The sequence below is a fragment of the Battus philenor genome, unplaced genomic scaffold (assembly GCF_028537555.1).
Source record: "Battus philenor isolate CCGP_79_NKW_IND1 unplaced genomic scaffold, ilBatPhil1.0.hap1 SCAF_18, whole genome shotgun sequence".
Taxonomy (NCBI): domain Eukaryota; kingdom Metazoa; phylum Arthropoda; class Insecta; order Lepidoptera; family Papilionidae; genus Battus; species Battus philenor.
Window position 1 is genome coordinate 8,217,847 of NW_027181680.1, and position 20,461 is coordinate 8,238,307.

The following is a 20,461-nucleotide window of genomic DNA, read 5'->3' on the forward strand; positions in this document are numbered from 1 at the left end:
TTTACATCTATTAGCAGCTTCGACACTGAGACTGTTAATGTGTCCTCGTCGTATTTTAAATAATTCGCACTGCTTATGCAATCCACTGGGTTCAATTGGGGTTTAACGTGCTCGATAATACCAAGTAATTGCTGTTACTACCACATTTACATACAGACGTACATACTAATTCCTGTGACCTTGCTTGAATACGAGGCTAGAGTAAGGACTTACATAGCTAAATATGGGCATGAAATAAGTACCATAAATGTTTTCCACATATTTATTTCATGAATTTTAATTTGTATATTCAACTAAAAAGCGAAATATGAACCGTTACAATTATTTACAACAATACTCTTAACTTATATTTACATCACAACATTAAACTATTCCTTTGGAATACGATGTACAAATATTTGGACGGAATAGATTTTCCATTGCACATGCGCTTATATATAAATTACAAAGTATTATAGACATAAATCAAATATCAAAATATTAGATCGTGTATACATAAGAATACTGACAAATATCTATATCAACGCTTAAAAATAACTAACAATTGATCCTTATAATAGTAATGACACTAAAAAGCTTCAGTTTCTTTTAGTTTTACAGTAACAGTTTTTTTATTTAGCTGAGCAAATTTTATTTTAAAGTAAATTAAAATTTTTATTGCTTTTTGTGTTTGGAAGGATATAGGTAATATAATATTTTATTCTTAAAACCCTTTAATACATTGAATTATTGCTTTTTTATAACAATAAATATAAATATTTATGTAAAGAATACAAAATTCGTAGTTTTAAGGGAAAGGCACCTTTGTAAAATTTAGATCATTTTATTATACTTGTGTAAAAGCGATAGTTTGCTTTTAGGTGTATTTAGTTCTGTTTTTTTTTTCTTTTTAAGAAAACATAGCGCTGCGGTGAAGCAACTTGTTAAAAAAATTACTAGGTTTAATTTTAAAAATTTAAGTGCTAATAATGATAGGTAATTATCTGATACAACCGATTAAAAAAGACTCCATTGACTTGCTCTTATTTTAATTCTCTTTCACTCGCTTCTTTACTCGATTCTTTAACTCGCTTTAATTTTAATGTCACTATATTGTTGCCCAATTTGATATTTATTGGTTCGATGCTCTTGAAGTAAATAAGTTATCACTATGTTTGATTGAAAAAGTGTAAAATAAAGTAAATAATGAATAAACGACAACCATAAAAGTGTATCGATATTAATCATAATTTAAAAATAATTTAACGTATTTTACAAGGAACACATCGGACAATGATATAATATGGAACTTTATTTTTATTTATTTTACGTAGATGTTAAGTGACCATAGCTCTCTCCGGAGGCATTGGCAGCATATTGTACGTGAACCTTTGTCCGTAGTCGGTCAGCTTTAGGGTGGTGTCAGACCAGGGCGGGCTAGGATTCCATCGTTCCATGCCGTCCGTACCTTCTAGAGAACCGGCAGTAGCTAAGCGCATACGTTTCGCTGCCGGATATTCTATACCTGCAACATTAAAGACCGGATTAAATTATAAAGTAAAAGTATTTATAAAATTATTTGTACTGAATTTTTTATTACAGAGATACATTAAAATGTGCCTGATGAAATATAAGGTCAAAATTTGTTTTATTGCAAATACGTTCTGTTTAAAATAAAATATTTAAATAATTATTTTAAATTAACTTATGTTTAAGATAATGACAGAGAAATATGTATTTTGACATTTACGACCTGACCGTGCTGGAGGCAGAGCTCTAAAGACTTATTCTAGACTTTTTTGGATAGTATAATCAAGGGTTTACTATGGAGTATAGACTTGAGTCGGTACATTACCTTCTCTACCGAAATCTCTTAGTGAGGGGAATCCCTTTTAGGTTGACGTGCCATGTATATGAAATAGATCATTTTTGTCAAGTAACATTTATGATTTACTTAGTTTTTACGTTTATAACTTACTTTCTAATGCACCCGTCGGACAGAGCTCCTGAGGGTAGTTAACCCTCTGATACTGTTCGTAGTACTCTCTCTTTCCTTGGTGAGGATACATGTACATATTGCTGTTGACAATCAAATCAGGTGATGCTTCATAGTGATGTGGAGATCTGCAGACAAATTAGATTAGGGTGATTAAAAACGAAAATCAAAATTGCTGTTAATTTCAACTTGATTTTTTGTAGATTTTGGTAGAGTCCACTGAACTGATTGCTTGTGGATTGGCCAACTTAAGCCGTAGTTGGAAGGCTACATAGCACGTAGAACATATGGCCACTAGGACCTTAAGATTCTGGAGTGGAGATCAAGGACCAGCAAGCGCAGCGTAGGACGCCTACTCACTAAATGGGTACCAGTGCATGCTGGCTTGAACGCAAGCTTCCAACCGGTCATTTTTGGGGAAGCCTATGTCCATCAAAGGACGTCTTACTATTGAAAAGTTTATGCTGAACTTGTGAATCACTTCGTTAATAATTAGATTTGTTCAATTGTCAAATGATATCTATCCCAATGTTATATATAGCATCAACGAGTTTGTGGTGGTAAAGTGATGAAGGTGCTTTACACGTCAGAAGCCTGGATTCCGGACGATACATCTTTAAATTTACAGGGAGCCTGTTATTTCCCTTAAGTTCCCACGGTAGACGCTTCGTGACTAAGGATCTCTGAGGCCGAGACTTGGGGTATCACTCCCTAAAAAAATCTCACTTTTGCTGGAATTTACAGATTCCGCGGGCTATAGGTCTTATTATTGGCTTAAGCTTGTCGATAAAGCGCGCTTAGCATTCCGACACAAGGGCGGCCAAGAAGACCAAACCTCGACTTGGTCAGTTATTATTATTTGGCTAATGCTAACGCGGGGAGAAGTGCTGAAAGAAATCCAACAACAATCTAGGATGATCGGAACTTTTGGACAAGAGACTAACAGCTACGCCTATATAAGATTACCAAATAAGAATTTACATCGGTATTGTTACTTCTGTTATATCTGTAATGTTCTGTTACTAGTAAATAAATATATTTGAACTGTGTCACTGGTAATGAAAAACTTAAATTAAAAGTATTTTGAATATCAAATCGAATTTTCAACATGTATTTTAAACTATAGTAACACTAAACGGGCGCTCTATTATCAAGTATGTTCATACGAGCTCACTTTTTGTTACCTTTTTAGATTTGTTTAACGTTGCAAACGTTTATTTTTATAAAGAATATTACAAAGTATTGAAATTAGAGCTTTACCACGTTGTATTAAGTTACAAGAGGTTTTGACGAATGTAAATAATATATTTGTGAGCGAGGGTTCACAATAAATATGGTAATGAAAGGTGTCAAATTACGCGGACGGACATACGGACGGACGGGTGATGATTTTCTTATTTATATTCCATCGCCTGCCGCTGCGACATGACGAGAACAAATTGTGCCTGCCGATCTTGTTGTTTCTTTGCTTTGATTCTGTACTTAGATTTTTGTGTGGAATTATATTGTGCGCAAACACGGAATACCGATGAATTCGATTGGTTTATACAGTTCCTTAAAGTTTGCACATTGCAACTTGTTCATATTGTGTTCGAATATAGATTGTATGAAACATATATCGATGTAAATAAAAATAAATATAAATATTTTGATATGCGCAAAACTAGTGAACGGTTTTAATTATTAGTTTTACATTTTAATATTTTATTGAAATTAAGTTAAATACAAAAAAAAAAACTTTAAAACAAAAACATATATAAAGTGAACGATAACATTTGTGTTGTTGTCAATCATTTGACATCGATAGTAAATATCAAAACATTAGGGATTATCTTTGGCGAATCACACGATGATTAGTCTTGCAGTGTACGAAATAGAAAATATTTTGTAAAGCGAATAGTAATATATAAGTAAAATATTTATTACATTCGTTAATTTACGATATCGAAAAAAAAAAAAGTTGCCCGATAATAAAGCAGCAGAAATGTATATTCACATGACTACATTTATTTAATTATTTTTATCTACAAATCCAAAGAAAATAACGCGTACTTGAAAAATAAACATTTTTAAAATAAATAAAATGTTATTGTGACTTATAAATTTGATGTAAATAATTTCATTTTTATTTCACTGGCTTTGTCATTTTATTAAATTTATATTTTTAGATGAATTAGGTACATAAGCTTTTATGCTTTACATTTTACAATAAGCTCTCACGTTGAAATTTTTTTTGTCGGACTCTCTGCTTTCTTTTTTTAGCAGATAAACGCTCACTGTAAGACTTACATCAAAGATATCTATTGGGGATGTACAACAACGGCCGCGCTTCGCAGGTAATTTTGCTTTGTCGAACTAGATTACAACTACTTTTGTCTGTACGAAGTCGGTCAGGACAACTGTTTGATAAAAAAGAACTAATTTGTAATCTTAATTATAATTGATTATGTAAGAAACAAGTCATATAGGGATTTCGCATTTGAAAAGCCTGGAAAACAAATTGCTAAAAACTCGAGTTATCACGTGACCTATAATTTTCTTAAACAAAAACTTACCTTTCTTCGCTAATAGTTGATTGAGGAGAATGCGTAGAATAGTCAACAGGTCCTCTATCCGTGTATATCCTTTCACAGCCATATTCCTCCGGTTTATGCGTAACATAGGATGAGATGTGATAACCAGTGTAATCGATCTCGGAGCTCTCTATATATGAATAAGGTTCTTGATATGGGTCCTGATAGCACTGTTCTCGTCTGAAGAATTTCTGGCAGCGCGGGTCTAGCATGCCGCAGGGCTGGTTCTGATAGCCGTAGTATTGGTATAACCAGGAGTTTGCTAGCATTATTGATGCCTCTTCTTCGCTATAAATATTGATATTTCTTTGTACAAAACATTATATAACTAATCTCATGTAAGCTTGCGTGGCGAATTGCGAAACAAGGCTAATAAACGTTTTATTATTTACGTAGTTTTAAAGAATATTCACATAATTTTTTATAAAGTAAATTCTTGAACGCTGTAACTAGACAGTGCGGTAAAATAACAAAACCATAATCACGAAATCCAGCGTATAACCACTATGTGTTACGAGTCGGCATTATACAGAATTATTGGTTTAAAAGGGTAGATTTATAGCTTATTTATAAGTTAACAATTTCGTATCACCATGTATGAAGTGATCACTATACGAATTAAAATAATTTTTAATAGTACATAGTCATAGTCAGCAAGATGAGATAATCAGCATAAATTAATTTTAATATAGTAATCAGAATTCTGAAAACCCGTTTTCTTTGTATATTATCATTAAGTTATGTATTATTTCTGAAACTATTGATTCATGTATAGTCTAGCCTGTATCGTATAATAATTACCAGCAAAAGATAGATTTACATCTATAACTAGACGCTCTGTATTTTATTTGAGATGTACAATAATTTATTTTGTTAATAATTTTAAGCTTACGTTAGAATCTGATTGGTAGCGACGATGAATTGACGGGGCGTGTCCGCGGCGTCTTTCACTTGTAAAACGACATGCACCCACACAAAGTGACCGTTCCTTTGTTGCAGTTTCACCAGGAGAATGCAGCACTTATCCTGTTCTGATTGCGATACTACAACAATAAAGTATAATTTAATGTCCATTGATTTGTCCATCATCAGTACAATATCAACTGATTGACGCCTACTGCAAGGCATATGCCTTCCCCAAACTGCCACGATAACGGATCTTGCACTGCCTGCATCCAGAGACTTCCTGCGACTTTAACAACATCTTGGGTCCGCCTAGTGGGGGGACTACCTACGTCGCCATGGTGCCTACGGTCACATAACACAAGTTAATTCTTGCTATGGCTGTGTAGTCTATAGAAACCTAAGATTAATTCAAAACTATGTACTAAATGGAGCCTTCGATATAAATTATGTAGACAAGAGCTAAGCGTCTTCCACGCTTTGAACCCTAGCCCGCGGAATCTGTAAATGCCTATACCTTTTTAAACTAGTTAAGCAGGTGAAATTTCTCGAGATCTTTGGCTTCTTCTATTATAAGATATATCTAGATCTTGGCCGTTGCCAAGCTCTTATGTTGCTTTGGCAGACTTTGCAAGACCCCGAGGGAAGATCTCGGCTACAGTTGTCACTTGATACGCGTTTAGCATTTTGATTTAAGGATGCCCGAGAAAACTAAACGTCGACTCGATCGGTTGCTATTATTGAATTATTCTGATGGTATTTACTACGTGTCATTTCTTGATTTCGTAATCTACATCTAATATTAAAAAATTGTTTGATTAAAAGTAAACAATGATAATTACTTAATCTGTGTTTCGTTTGCGCTTCTCGTAAACTTTCCCAATGTAGGATTTGATACCACGAAACATCCGTCAGTTCGGCCTTCTTCCATCCTAAATACCATTCACCGCTGGAACAAAAATACTAGATAAATAACATAACTATAGTGGGAAATGCAGCACTTATAAGAAGTTACTAAATTGATGAAATGTTTACTATGTAATGATACTAAATCCTTTTAATAATTATACTAAATTAAATATATTGAATAGTTAATTGTAGAGTACCAATGTAGGTTTAAATCTTAACGAAAGATTACACATAGTGACGTGTTAGCAAATTAATGATATAAGCTAAACAGTGTCAAAATCGGTGTATTAAAAGTTTATATGTGGACTAACTAACCAACAGTCACAAAAAACACATTCACACTAAATATTATTACTAACAAATAATTACTCTATTTATAAATAAATTATAAATATAACCTTTGTCTCGAACCGGATACAAACAGAAAGCTTGTAAAAGCTAGACTTAATTGTTTTTTGTTATAATCAAATTAAAACTGGTTCCATTAATCTTAGTCTAAAGTAGATTAAAAATACCGTTGTTCAGAAGCACCAAGTCTTTGGGAATCGCTGAGACCGTTAGGCACGATACGAAGTTTCATAAACTATTTTATTGAGTGTAAATTTATTATCGGTACTATTTGGTTATTTTACAAATAACAAGCTTCTTTTGAAAATAATCGAATCAAAAATTTGCAAAAAAGTTAACAAATACACGTTAAAATCTTGAACTAAATTTTTAGGTTTGTCGTATTTATTAACGTGTTTGTTGTTTTTGGAAATTATGCGATTATTTTTTATTATTATTTATATATCACGTACTTCAAACTAGGGTATAATTAATTTTATTATCGTGTGACATATTTCAAAGACAGGCCATTCAAGTTTTGAATTTAGTGCCCATTGAAACCAAGTTGTATCATTCAATATCATCATCATTTCAGTTATAGATTGTCAATAGGACCAATTAAAAGCGGCTTGCGTGTAATGCCTTGCGATAAATTAAACAAGGTCGTCTGTCAATCTCTTGAATTGATAGTCTGTGGTCTCCACTCCAGAACCTTAAGGCCCCAGCGGTAATCGGTTCTGCACGCTATATGGCCTGCCCACTGCTACTTCTACTCGCCCATCTAATATAATTATAGATTTAAAAGTTTAATCTTAGTACTTCCGACTATTAGGCTATGCAGAAGTCAAAAATATTTATCCATATAATTGTCATTTTCCTCAATATGTTATTTATCACCTTATATATTTTAAGATGTTATTATTCTTTGCATATCGTTTAGCGCAATGTATATTTCAATGACTCGTAAGTTGTTTATTGGTTTTATGACGACGTCCTTACTTAGCATCGATGTGTAGAATTTTCATATCCATTGCGTGGACGGTGGTGAAGACATTTGTGGCGCCGTTCACGACGCACTCCCGAGTTTCCGGCATCGCAAGCGGTGTACAAACTGCTAGGAATACTGGTTCATTGCGACTACATAAAGGCAGGTACGATACATAGTGGCCTCTTACAAGAACTACCTAAAACCATAACGAGAAGAAGTTAAAAGGGAAGCCAAACACATAAAATCAAAAGATTAAATAAAGTATACACAACGAATAAATAATGATTGGTCGTACGTGTAAAAGCTTTAAAGGGACGAATTTATCATAGTTCTTCTACTGTCAAATCGTTTAAAAAAAGCAAAATTTAAATAATTTCAATAATAATAAATAGCGCATTGATAATGTAGTAAGAAAAAGTATTTTCCAAATTAGGAGTAAATTAAGTATTAATAATTACAATAAATTAACTATTGTGTACTATCTGTCCATGCACACACATTTCCGTTGCATTGCCGTTGGTCTGTCGCATTATACAGTGTTTGAAATTAGATATGTATATAAATTCACTCCTTTAAAACATTTACAGTTATAATCAATCACCATGTACAAAAGTAGAGAATATTATTTCTTATTTACCTATAATCTTTCATATTGGCTAAGTTGTGAGAATAATAACAACTAAAATTATAAACACGTTATTCTTTTGATATAACTTCTCTAAAGTTTATTTGGAGATAAGGAAATAAACTGACAATATTTCGCCAAGTATAACATTGAAACAAAAATAAAAAGTAAAATCTCCATTTGTGTCAAACAAATCTACAAAAAGATAAGCGCGAACATCTTTCAATGTTAAACACGTTACGATGAAGTTATCAGCGCTGACATTGAGTTCGTTTTTTAACAATCTACTTACTTTTTGGTCGCCAAATCTCATTTGGCGCCTCGCGTTTCTCGAGACATTCATCCTACAGAAGAAATGCCTACTCTTTGGTATATTTTCAGTCTCGCCATTACTTCCTCTGTTTAATTCCAATTGAACTGTTTGGTGATCCTGTCTATCTATAATGTCATATACACTGTCCCCGTGTATCAATAAATCTTCCTAAAAAAATCAAAACCAATTTAATTATTTGATATTAATAAAGAATCAAATTTATTTTATATTAACAAATACAAACCATCGAGTGTCCCAAATATTCCGCAGCATTTTCCGATATGTACAACAATTTTCCATTCTGTGTCATCATCATCATAAAACCATTCATTGCCTGAAAAGACATTGTAAATGATAGTAATACTGTTTTTTATGGTTTCACGGTAACGGGTCGTAAACTTGAAAAAAATATACCTTTGAAAATCCGATATTAGGTGTAGGAGTCGGTTGTTCTTGATACTGATAGCTGAAATCGTGACTTTTGAACACTAAAACAAAAAGAAAGACGGAATTATGGGTGAAGTAATAGCAAAGAGAGATAAGATAGCGAGCTAAATGCATTTTAAACGTCTTAATATGCCTTTTCGTGACTGAAGGTGAGCTGACAAAGTTTGGGAGACGGTTCAAAGAGAGGACGAGATTTCGGATAACAATGGACGTGATGGTAAGACGAAGATTTGGAACATGGGAAAAGATGCGGGGAAATCTTACACGGATATACCGTAAAGGTTTTGATGCTTCGTGTTTGTTCACTTCGACAAGGTTTATGTTAGAGGCTTACTTATAATTACACGCGCCAGTAATTACCTACATACATGCAGTCGTTACGTACGCAGTAGTATCTACTATTGATTACATCTATTTATTATTAAGAAATAATTTATGTTTGTATTATAAATTATAATAAAGGTATATATTTACTAAAATTTGCTACTTAAATTTTAGTAAATATATATTTAGAGCGGCGGTAGCTAAGCAGTTAAGGACGTACCATTATGAGATTCGAATCCAAAATTGTACATACTTTGTGTAAATTATATATTATTGCCACTGCTTTTAAATTTTGAAGAAAAACTAGTGTATAATACGAAATATCTATGATTCACTAATTCGCAATGGTACCACGTGGTGGATTGCGGATTGTCTATTTGAACATTACAAAGTTAATACATTCATATATAAATATATTAAAACATTTTATATATATATCTATCTTTATATTAACATTTTATATATACCTTTGAATACGAGTACATCACAGAATTGTATTTATCGAAATGCTACTTTAATATTACAACTAAATATAATTAAAGGCGCTTACCTTGTTGAAAGTAGTTCATTTTCCTGACATATACGCAGACGAGGGCCATTAACTGCAGCTGTGAGAGTCGCTGTCGGGTGGACGGCGGTAGGGGCAGCAGGTCGCGAAGGTTCGAGATCTCCGCGTTGATGAGGTCGCGGCGCATTTTACTTGCTCCTTTGGTTGATTTTGTTGGCTCAAACCTAAATATTCAATAAGAAATAATAATGATATAATTTTAAAATAATAATGACCTTTGAAAATATAATTAACAGGATTTGAATTCACCGACACTTGTAAAAGTATTTTTTTAATTTAAGGTAAGTAAAAATTATGTAGATAAATCGACTGAACATAGACAGTATGCTAGAATTGTACAAAAATGTTTATCACATTTACTTAGTTTATATTTATTTCGTATGCATTATCGAGGCTTAGACGTGTTAGACGTATTAGCTTTGGTATAAAATAGTAAAAGTTGTTCGTATAATATATCGTAAAATAGTAAGTAGTACTCTGGCATAAATTGTAAAATAAAGAGATTCATTATTAACCACTGACATTGTTTTTCGGAATTGAATTACACTGAAACACTATAACATTGTTATAATATTTGCGACGATAGGAATATGATATAAGCTTAAAATTATAATTGCGTGTGTAAAGTAGATACGTGATTTGAATTCGTCTCCCTTGGATTGGACAGTTATTGATATATGTTCCGGATTTCTTTTTATCACGCCGCATGTCTTTGAGAAACTTTAAATAATATATTCTAGGATTTAAAACAATGCGCGGAAATAGTGTTCCGGACAGGTGTCGTTTCAATCAGCTCCGAGTTATGGGAAGCGTATTTCCATAATTCGCAAGATCTATTGGGTCCTTGGCGGATATTGCTATTATAAGTGGAATTTAATATAATTTGCATATGTTTTGTTCAATGATTTTTCTTTACTATTTCCCTTCATTGCAAACGTTACAGATACGTTTCAACGTGCATTAGGTTAATGTCTCAAGGTGACGAACGCATTTAGCGCAGGTAATGACTTGTTTCTAAAGACTTTAAAACATATCACTTGCCTTCCTATAAACGCTCTTATTCCGGCATTATATATGACAAAGTTAAAGAAATGTACAATATCTTTACAGGTACCTTAAAACTAATACATCTATCACTAATTAAAAAGACTGTTCTAGAATACATGTCATACTACTTCATCATCATTATTTTACGCGGACATAAGTCTTCCCATAGATTTTTATTGCAGCCGGTTGGTAGCGGCATGCATCCGGCGTTTAAGAATGAATGGATAGACTTGTTTTCCAGGGTAAGAGGCTCAAGATCCGAAGCTCTTTTATGTCACTTTCCTTAACGTCATTTGCTGCATCACCAATAAATTTTCAATAGAACTGGTTGGAAGCGGCTTGCATTCAGCGTTTTCCGGTAACCTTAACAGGGTCATCTGTCAACGCTGCGCTTGTCGGTCCGTGGTCTCCACTCCAGAACTACTTAAGGCTTCAGCGGACATTAGTCCTGCTCGCTATGTGGCCAGTCCCCTGTTATTCAATTTGCCGCTCTTAAATATGTTTAATGAAACGACTGCAGTTTAGTTATAAATGTTTTAATGAACCTTTTTTTTCATTTCATCGTTACAGACGTTATCTGTAACATGTTTTATTAAACCACGGACCGTAAACTTAAACATAGAACTTTATGAACACATAACTACGAATAATAATTAAAACATGTTTATACTATATTTTAGCTTATGAGTATATACTCATAAATTAAAATGTGATACTTGGGTATTATTTATAAATCGAACATTTTTCTTCGTTGTTTTGAGCATTCTTTATCAGCCAATGCTGTTATTACTTTTTTGTTAATACTTACACAACAATTAACAAATTTTGTAATTGTTTAGAAGTCGCTAGTTTTAGATTTAGTAGCCTCTTTACCAAGTCATATTATAATTTATAATAAATTTAGAAAAAGTTGTAAAAGATAAAATATACTATGGCTTAAACAGGCTAGTGCCACGCCACAATGCCATTAAAATAATGTATTCCTAGGTGACCAATTTTTCCGATGGGATATGAATTTACAAAAATAAGCTGTTAAGTAACCGCTCCAATGATACTAATTGAAATTATTGAATATTTGTATGTATATATATATATATATATATATATATATATATATATGTGTAGATTAAAGATAGACGTTATACACAGTTAAAGAAATCGATTGCAGTCTTAAATCCCTAAAATTGAAACGAAATAAACCCGAATTTTAGCAAAAGATGATTAAATTTTTTGTCAAGAAAGTACCATGTACTGTGTGTGATTTAAAGTAGCGAATATACAGCTTATTTGCTGTCAATTAATGTATTGTTTACCTTTTCTAAAACATACATAGTAATAAAAAGCGTTTCTAAATTCTGTTCGCAACATATTTTTTTTACTATCAATTCCGGCAGAACAAGAAATCATTGGTCTGTTGCATTTATACGGAAAAAATAAATTAATACGACATGTTTAAGAGCGATCACAAGGCATCTATATGGTTAAAAGGGTGTAAAATTTTTAAAGCTTTATGAGCTGACAAATGAGCAATATATTCACTTCTTTAAGGCTTTTACGTCTCTAAATAAACACGCTGTATATTCATTTTTATATTTGTAATTATATTTGTATTAGACTTTATAATATAAAAATGGATTTAAGGTTTGAAGTTAATGTGGATAAAACGGTTTATAATAGGATGTGTGTATCTGCTTGTATTACAATGTGTAGACTAATCAAAGAGATTGCCGAAACGGTTGTAACGGGAATAAAAACGGTAAAGGAAGTAGCTTTCCTGCCATGTTAACATGCGTGCGCCTGACCGACTGTTCGGCGCTACACTGCGCGAGCGGCCCTTTCATCTCACCTGGGAGTCCTTTTTAACGTCGCCTTTTATTTTTATTTGTTCGAATGATTAGGTTTTTTTATGCTTCACGCTGATTGTGGGAAAAAATGAAGGATGATTGGTGAGGCTGTCGTTGCATTATAAAAGACTTAAACATTGTATTGAGTGATTGTTGTTTATTTTATTTGTGTTGTTTAGTGATTCCTTACGGTGAGTTAACAAACGTTAACAGGCGTTAAAGTTATGTAATAAGTTATCGATTCTTTTATTTAACTTTAATTTAAGTGATTGGTTATGGGTTTAAAAGATTTCAAGGGGTGAACGAAGTTTACTTTCATATTGATATGCGACAGGCCAATAACTGCAGGGACAAATCATCATTATAACCAGCATCATATCAGCTGATAGACACCTGCCCTCCCCGTAGTAAAAGAAAGATCGCTAAGTTGACAGAGACATATATTAAACAATAATTAATTTTAATACGAATTAATTGGAATTATGAACGGGATTTTTACGTGACGTTTTTTTTATTTCCGAACATACATACGTAGTGAAGGTATATTATATATTCATCGACAGCAAATAAGCTATACATACGCGCCTTTTAAGCTTTTTTTTATATTTTAATACCTATTTCGACTTTCATTGTATAATTATTACGATTTATATTGTATATAACATGTACAATACAAAAATCTCGTTTATTACAACTTCACACACCTCGGATTTCGAATGTAGTTTTAAGGTTAAAAAAGCGCCTAATATCAATCGAATGTTTATATTATCAAGATTTTTAATTAAACAATAAAATATGTTATAGTATGATAACCTACTTATCAACCAAAAGTGCCAGGAGACTTTTTGGGCATCTTCCAGGATGGAAGCATAAACCCAGGTTATTTCTTAGGGGTCTTTACTACCGATCACGTCATGCTGCACCCCTTTAATCAACGTGAATAAAAAGAAAGATAAAGAAAAAAAAATATAATGGCTTGATAGGTTTTCAAAATTGTTTAAAAAAAACACTTGGCATTAGCACCTTTATCACTTTGCCACCTCAAAAATAAGGTTCTACTGTTTGGTGTGGCAATAAACATTTAAATAGCTTTGTCAAAAGATCTAAATCCTTTAAAATTTTTGTTGTAAATGATAACTATTCCACCCATAAGTGGACAGGCGACGTTTTTAAGGTCGTCACAATAAGATTTTTACCGGTCTTGTTAGAGTCTATGGGGAGGCTGAAGTCCAGCCGTGGACGTTATCAGGATAAAATGGGAATGATTATGAATAATAATTCAGATGTAAATGACATACGAACTGTAAGTCAATTGTAATTAAGGATGAGGATCTTGACTTTTGAAACAAGGGTGTGGGCCTACCCAGCACAAAAGTCAGGAGACTAAATAATTATTGTTAAAAAAAATTAAATAAAACATGAAGACTATGAAAAATGCTATAAATAATTAATATATTTAATAAACATAGCAAATTAGTATTGTAAAAATTATTTTATTTACATTGTTTAAAAGTTACATAAAGATAATGTGTAGGCTTTATTTGTGGTATTTCTTACTCTTCTATAGCCAAGAAGCATGTGAACGCCAGATCCTCAACATTTTTGGAAAACCGAGAGTTTCTTGCGCATGCGTTCAACACAAGTGGAAGAGACGGACTAAGAAATTTAAATGGTGAGGTGATAACGGCGTAAGTAAAATTATTAATAACGTATCACCAAGGTCACGGATATCAAAGATAGGTTAGGAATTGGCAAAATTGTCTGCCAAGTAACCAAACACCTTCCAACTCTAACTCCTGTTAAGGTTGTCGAAGGGCATTGAATGCAAGTTGCTTCCAACTAATCCTCAGCGAAATCGATGTCCAGCAGTGGAAGATGAGCTATTCATATAGTATATGTACAATTCGGCTTTAACAACAAAGTGCCAATCTTGACTTAATAATTTGTTATTTTACTTACGTTAAATTCAAGACGAGTCGCTAATTGTAATTTATTTATTTATTGTTATTAGAACGTCACTAATAATTAGTATTCTCAAAAAAATTGTTTGAATAAAGATAACGAATCACATTGAATGTGCTTTTACTTTGTTAGAGCTGGTTACAGAGAGCTGTCAGACGAGGGGTGGCAGGGCGCCTTTTCTACTCTGATGCAATAATTATAGAGGTACAAGTACAACGACAAGGTACACTTAAACTAATATTAGTTTAAATTTTGAGACTTTCGGTCGGTCACAATTTTTTTAAAATTCTTTTGTTCTACACGTAACAGAAGAAACACATAGAGTTATTATATAACTAAGACTGAAACTTGATATAGTGAGTCGCAGGTTCGATTTTCGGGATACAATCTAATATAATTCACACTTAAACACGAACACGCATTAATTATATCGGATTGCCGATGCTCACTAACAACTTTCCAGAAGGTTGGCAGCAGCGTCTTTTGCGTGCCTTAATACTATACTGAAATTGCCAACCCGCTAGCCAAGCGTAGCGATTATGGTTCATCCTCCCATATCTTTGGGAGAGGCCTAAGCTTCGCTATGGGCGTCTATGGTTTGAAACAATTGCAACTAAATAATGTACTATGGACATTCTATTTTTCTATTCTTCATCATTCAAGGCAATTTTTAAGAGACTATTATAATATAGAAATAGAACTTCTATTAACATATAGTCTACGTATATCATATACGAGACATTTTAGAATATCACATATACTAGTTAATTAAATAAATAAATACATACATATGATTATATGTACTTGTAATAAATACAGCAATGACTTCAAATCAACTTACATGAAGTTCACATTTATCGTATTGATTGTTTAATTTTGATTTCTAATCTCCTGTATTTTAAAATGACTGTCGAATTTTATAGACGCAAAGCACGTACAGCGCTGGAAGCGATAAAAACTTTCCTTAAGATAGAGTCGTTTTCAGAGGAATGTCCCGAAGTCTTTGGCGTTTTTGTGCGGGTCACGTGGTCTGCTACAAGAAAGTGACCCCAGCTTTTTTTACTTATATAACAAATCAAGAATGTATCGGTGTAATAAGCAATCGTTTACGCGTTCGACGCTACAAAAACCGAGAATTCCTTACATACTCGACGGCGTGAAACGAGTCGGACGTTCACGGTGCCTCATCTATTGGACCGTGTAAATTCTTTACTGACACATTACTTTACAGATTGGCTTTTTTATTGTTTAATTTTGTTATTAACTTTTCACTTCCATCGTCATATTGAATTGTAATAAAAAAAACCTAGAAATGTGTGATGCAAGCTACTGCTCTTGCGGAAGTGTGTTTAGTGAAGACATTTTAAAATAAAATAAAAAAACAATTAACAAACTGAATACATAGTGCTAATTGTTAAGAATATTTTTCTTTTTTTTAACGTGATATGTGCAAGAAATATAATCTGTGAAGTGAGTTGTGACAAACAGGGAAAAGATTTTCAATTGAATTTGTTCAAATGTTGCGAACTTTTAATACGATTATTATTGAACGGAAAATGAAAGTGAAAAAAAAATACATCACCCGAGTAGTTTTCACCAAATATAGTTATTGTTGAGCAGCCTGTTAAAAATATAATATCTTTGTTATTAACTGTTAATTTATGTTTATAGAGGTGTAATAAAGAGTAAATAAATCTACAATTGTAGTAAAAAAGAAAATTGCGTGTTAAAAAATATTTGTTCATGTTCGATTAGAAAACTTTAGGTATAACCAAAGTTGAAGAATGGATTAATCGTCTATTTATTTATGAGAGTGGTCTATGAAAAATTAATTAAATAAATAAGGTAGGGTGTTGAGAGAAATAGCAGAAGTAGTTTTCAGTTACACGTCTGAAAATTATCTACAAGCTTTTGTACATAGTTTTCAGTTTTTATTTCAAATAGAACAGTTACTGTATTTGGTACGGAGATGTTCCGGCTTTAACGATAGCGCACCCGATAGTAACGTCAGAAACCGAAGACATTTGACATAATGACGGTCAGGAAATGTAATCGCTTTGATCGCGTGCTATCGAAGACGTAGATCGGTCCGCTAACAATAGTCAAAGTCAAGATGAAATAATCAGATTGCATTTTTTTGCTTTTTATTATATTGACTACATATTGGATTTATACAACAAGGCTGTACGAGTTTTGTTATTATTTAGATTCACAACCATATACACTAAGTTCGTATACTTTTTTTACTCGAAAGAAATCCTTCTGTAACAGGATAATGAACTGTTCTTGTAATTTTTTGTCACTGTTAAAAGACAAGCTTCTTTTTAGAAAGAAGGCAGGCCTATGGTGGATTGATAGATAACACTTTTCGTCATAATTTGATTTCATGATTTTGTTTAATTTATTTTATTATTCGAATGTGCTGTAGTTACGTTTAATTTACCACACGGGTACCAAACCCATGAAGTATATTCTAAGTAATAATGCTTCACCGCTGGACTACTACGGACATGTTAATAAGTTTAATTAAAATAAAAAGCTTGATAGTCGATTACTTCGTTTTAAAATATCATCATAATTTCAGTCGATACACGATCACTGCAAAGCATAGGCATCTTTCAAAGATTGCCACAATGATCCGTCTTACGCTGCCTTTATTACTGATAAAAATGTAAAATATGAAATGGTTTAAACAGCCACAAATACGACAGTGGATGTCAAAATTATACGTTTAAAAATCGTGAGCGACTTTAAGTGTGTAAATTGAATTAAATCTTTTAAGACGTAACAGATAGTACATAGATACTTTATTTTCGTACAAGGCTACTTCAGTGTTACATAATAGTCTCATGGTGTCCCCCAACAATCTCATGCGAAGTGGATGTTAAAGAGCAAGCAGCTTTCGTACCTATTATTGGACCAATTCAGACCATATTTCCTTATATGGTATGGGTAATAATGTGCATACTGTGTTGCTGTACTTATCAGGCAGTCGGCGTCGCGTACATTTAGCACTTAGGTAACAATGAGACTCTATTTCAACTTGACGGTTTGTGTGCTTTGTTTTTCACGAATTAATAGCTCTATTACATGATAGACCTGATGTATTACTTCCTCGTGTAAAAAAAGAAGAATTTGATTTTAATTATTAAAAAAAAAAAATCTGCCCCAATAATTTTATTTAATGATTTTTACGACTTGTGATAATCAGGGCGAACGTGATATGAGAATCCTATATTTAATTATATTTGTTTATAACTTGGAAAGTATACCGATATTGTTGAATTACCTAAATTAAAAAGGAAAATTACGTATTTTATAAAAATAGTATTTAGCTTGAGTACCTTATATACAAAAAAAGATTAGGATAGTCAAATCTATGATTGATTTAGTATTTTACAATGAGTCATTTTAGCAGAGACCAGAGAACCAGAAAATATATCGAATTTTAATCGTAGTTCCGTTACTATATGAACAAAATCAAAAGATAAGTGAAAAACGTAAGTCAAAATTTGTTCGAAAAAATTTATATTTCCTAATCAGCTACCAGGTCGGAAAACCTGCAAAAATTATAATTAATTTTATACAGGTATATTATATCACATGCCTTGTGGCTTACATTTAAAGCCATAGCCAGAGATGTATGTGATTTTTTTATCATATTTATAAACGCGAAACAATAGTCTATCGCTGAAATCAAAACATAAAAAAGACTCAATGGCTAATAAAATACAGGGATAAATTGAAAATAAAATATTAATTTGAAAGAGAGAACTTAAAACGTTTATAAAAAATTAATAACTCTTAAAGAAAAACTAGAAACATAATCAACGTTGGAGAAACGTTAATTTTTTTATACTAGTATTTACTATATTTCTATATTTGTTTTTGACTACTGATCATTTAAAATATTCTACTATGGCTATGTATTATACATATTGTATTTATAATTTGGTTGTTAATTTTGTTACAAAATGAGTCGAACGCTTTACTAGATGACCAGATAAGTCAACACGCTTACACTAAGATAAATATCAATAATTAGGTAATTTTATTTAATTGTAAAATGCGTAATTATTTGGCAATCGTCGTATCTAGATTTAATATATCAATTTATACCCTTATTTTATTTGAGGCGCCCTTAAGAATAAGAGGAAAGTTGTTTTCAAAACGGTAGTCAGCTAAATTTGGTTTGTAGCAAAATAGGGTGCTAAGGAATTTTTATTGTTGAAGTATGCTGTGTTATTCATATTAAGGATACGTCTTCTTCAAGAATATGTCTACAGGATCTTCTATCTATTTGGATATTTCTTGATTAAAATTTAATAACAATATTAAAAAGCATAATTTATAACATATAATTAATAACATATTATTCGATTAAAGATTGTTATTTAAAATTGCTCATTGATAGAAAATGTATCAATAAATATTTCGGCACTTTTTGGCAATAGGCAAATTAAATTTTTATCAGTGTTGACGTAAATAATCTAAATAAAGTAAATTTATAATTAGAAACCTAAAACTTATATTTATGAATAATTGTTACCGTTATATTTAAAATTTTTCAAAAAATAAGCATTGATTAAAATATGAAAATATATAAACTTACCTTAAAAACATTTTGAAAATCGAATAAAATGTCCTATAGCAGTTGAAAATTAATAATTAATTTCACTAAAACACTTCAAATTGAATCCATTTTTTATCATGAAACAATTAAACACGACCACACAGATGAGCCGATGAAGTGTCAATGATTATTCAAAGGGACAAAACACCCCGCGCACTAAACAATACTAATATTATAATTTGTCTATAAGAAAAACCGTAAACGGCACGTGTCCGGCATAATTTATTAACTATCAAACACACATCGCGTTGTCATAGTCCGCTACGGTAAAAAAGCCGATGAATAAATAAACCGATAAACGTCAACTTTGCGTGAACTTTTTATTACAATAATGAGATTAAGGAAATATCCCGAAGCTCGGATACCACCGAGCGCGAGCGCATCGGGACAGCAACTATAAAAGCCTCCAAGAAGCCTCTCTTTCACGCGTTATTTTTTTTTAATCGAAACATGCTCCCGCGCCTTACAAGACCCGTCGCGTGGGGGACACTTTGAATGTATAAAACTGTTTCAAGCATTTTTGACTTGTCATTAAACAAAAAAGTCTAGATTAAAAAAGAATAAAGCGAAATGAAGTACAACTTTATTACATCGTTTAGTACGAAAGACGGAAAGAGATGGCTACATGTTACCGTCTTGCGCTCCTTTGTTTCGTTCTAGTTGGAAAGAAACGGAGTGAGCTGTTGTTTGCGTATGTAACCTTAAATTAATAGGTCCGAAAGAGATAGTACTTGTGCGGTAATTACTGCTGTGCAGTGTAAACGAGACGATAGCATGTTGATTGGATGAAATGACAGTTATTGATAACAACATGCTTTCGCGCGTTGCGGCAATTTGCGGAGCCATGCGCACGCGCATCTAAAGATAACGACGTTAATTACACCGGATTGACAACTTATTTAAAAACACAGTCATAATAAAAAGATTACATTTGATAATGTTTAAATCATAAAATTAAAGTTACGTGAAAATAGTACATATTACAAATGAGCATACCAATAGTTGTCTCAATCTTATCACAAC

At 32.3% G+C, this 20,461-nt stretch overlaps 1 protein-coding gene across 1 annotated transcript; it reads right to left on the reverse strand.

Moving 5' to 3' along the window:
* Positions 1 to 1,272: 1,272 nt before the first annotated feature.
* LOC137920327 (PAS domain-containing protein cky-1-like) lies at positions 1,273 to 19,428 on the reverse strand. Its single transcript, XM_068763627.1, has 11 exons — positions 19,418 to 19,428; positions 9,935 to 10,116; positions 9,028 to 9,101; positions 8,858 to 8,947; positions 8,593 to 8,781; positions 7,687 to 7,871; positions 6,294 to 6,400; positions 5,441 to 5,591; positions 4,531 to 4,836; positions 1,958 to 2,103; positions 1,273 to 1,504 (listed from the first exon to the last, which is right to left on the reverse strand). The coding sequence occupies exons 1-11, from the start codon at positions 19,426 to 19,428 to the stop codon at positions 1,317 to 1,319; spliced, it is 1,629 nt and encodes a 542-aa protein (XP_068619728.1). The 3' UTR covers positions 1,273 to 1,316.
* Positions 19,429 to 20,461: the final 1,033 nt, after the last annotated feature.

Coding starts and splice junctions, on each gene's coding strand:
- LOC137920327 (XM_068763627.1), bottom strand. Junction 7,872..8,592: donor TGAGATTTGGCGACCAAAAA/GTAAGTAGATTG, acceptor TTATGGTTTTAG/GTAGTTCTTGTAAGAGGCCA. Junction 6,401..7,686: donor ATTCTACACATCGATGCTAA/GTAAGGACGTCG, acceptor TTTTTGTTCCAG/CGGTGAATGGTATTTAGGAT.